The sequence below is a fragment of the Colletotrichum orchidophilum genome (assembly GCF_001831195.1).
Source record: "Colletotrichum orchidophilum strain IMI 309357 chromosome Unknown Scaffold_228.1, whole genome shotgun sequence".
Lineage (NCBI taxonomy): Eukaryota > Fungi > Ascomycota > Sordariomycetes > Glomerellales > Glomerellaceae > Colletotrichum > Colletotrichum orchidophilum.
Window position 1 is genome coordinate 1 of NW_019173184.1, and position 2,099 is coordinate 2,099.

The window sequence follows — 2,099 nt, forward strand, 5'->3', positions numbered from 1 at the left end:
CGGCGAGAAAACACACAGCCCATGGGAGTGGGCACTGGAGGGGAGATACAGCCGGCGCAAGCTGCAGGGTGCTTCGAGTGAGGAAGAGAGCAAAAGTAACCGTTACCTTTGGGTAAAGCCGATGGACGGGGGGGGGGGGGGGGGGGGGGGGGGGGGGGGGGGGGGGGGGGGGGGGCATTCGATATCATGACCATACGAACCCTATGGAACGAACCCCGTAAACCTGTTTCTCCTGAAAATCCATCAAAGAAGAACTTGAAACCCTTCGAGACAGTGACATACTGATCTCCAGAGCCCAGAGCAAGAGGGTAACTCGGCCCCGAGCACGTTGCAACATCCCAACGATCATTGCAAATCCCGTTAATCCACACACGCGGCTTGACCCCGCGGCTTGGACCACTGACATTTCCGAGTCCCGACACGACAAACCTCGACCAGCAGCGGCGAGGCTTAGGAACTTTGACTCGACTCGAGGCTCGACTCGAGGCTCGACTCGACCCGGCTCACTTGAGCTCGTCGTCCCAGTGCCCACTCTCATTCGAAAAGCCAACTTCTCCCACCGCCCTCGTTTTCGTCTCTTTATCCCACCTACCTTTTACCCCTGTGTAGTAGCTGTTCGCGCTCAAAGAGTTTGAAACATGGTCATCGGTCTGCTCGCCATCGCCGCCATACCCACAGTCATCGGCACCGGCCAGGCCGTGAGCGCCCAGAAGAAGCAGAATGCCGCCGCCAAAGAACAAGCCAAGTTCAGCCTCACGGCGACTATGACCATCGACGGGAAGCAGGAAGAGTGTCCTTGTATCGTCGTTGATAACAAGGTAAGCAAACCAACATCTCACGCCTTCCCCCCTCCCCTTTCCTCTCGATCGACCATCGACAGACCCCGTTCCCCCCTCCCGGCCTGCAAATGTCTGCATACATCTATCTGCACGCCGTCCTTTTCCTTGCTTTTCTCTTTTCCCCGTTTCCGTTTGCGGAGGTTGGCACACCCACTTGAACAACCTCGCCGCGTTTTTTTTTTTGGACTTACACTAGCTCGCTCGCCAACTTGAAACCTTGCGACACATCTCCGTTGGACCAACTAACACACGCGTAACCGCAGATATGGATAAGTCATAGCCTGGCACCAGCACCAGGGCACAAATTTTCGGGGTATTATTTTAATTACCCCAGCGAGCCACCAATGCGAGCTCTGGTGTCGACAATAGCGGAAGACCCGCCCATGTTGAACTGGATATATGTCGATGCCGACAGCAGAGCACTCCGCCATGGGGGCCGCAAAGATACCCTTGGCCATGTCATAGGGCCTTGGGGTTGGACTGACGACGAGAGATTCCTCTCATTGCGGGGCAGCGGGCTCGGCTTCGTAGCCGTACTGGAGGAAGACGGCAGGTGGGCTGCATATTGGGATCCCGATGGGCGGTTGCGGGAGGGTTATGATCCCGAAGACTGTATGGAAATCGCTCTCAAGCGGCAAATGGCGCTGGGCATTGAAAGCGCTTACGTGAAAGGATAGGCGAGCCATAGCATCTTGACAGGAAAATGGAGCGTTGATTTTGGAATAATCCGGGGGGTTTCCATAATTTCGGAGCTTAGGGGAGAGACGTGCAAAAAGAACAAGTCCCGAGGCGTTCGGCAGCTTGCAAGGATAGAATGGTTGGCATCTGTAACCCGTGAGCCCGTACATCGTCAGTGCATAGCATTCAGTAAGCTTGCAAGCTCAAACCAACCTATTCGTACAAGAAGCTTGTTTAGTTGCAGGAATAGAGTAATGCTGCGTCATGCCTGCATTGGCGGCACCTGTGATCGAAAGTCCGTGGTGCGAGTCTGATAATGCGTGATTGGACGCGAAGGTGCGTGTTGAATCCAAAAGAACAGGGATGCCAGACACCATCTTGACCTTTGTTGTTTTTGGGAGCCCGGGATGTGTTGGATTGGCCGCGCTTCCTCCTCGACGGCACAGGCAGATCGGGGACGCATCGAGTATGAGACAAGACCAGTGCCCCAGCAGCCCCAGTGAATCCGCCCCCCCTCCTCCAACCGCACGCATGCCGCTTGGCCCCCTTCAACGTCATTTCGGTCCAGAACATCGAGACAGT

The 2,099-nt window shown here is 55.6% G+C and overlaps 1 protein-coding gene across 1 annotated transcript; it reads left to right on the forward strand.

The window, feature by feature from the left end:
• Positions 1-638: 638 nt before the first annotated feature.
• Positions 639-1,516, forward strand: CORC01_13985 (uncharacterized protein; the record flags this gene model as incomplete). Its single annotated transcript, XM_022625599.1, has 2 exons — positions 639-818; positions 1,103-1,516. 2 exons carry the CDS (start codon positions 639-641, stop codon positions 1,514-1,516), a joined length of 594 nt encoding a protein of 197 aa, XP_022467879.1.
• Between the last annotated feature and the right edge of the window lie 583 nt (positions 1,517-2,099).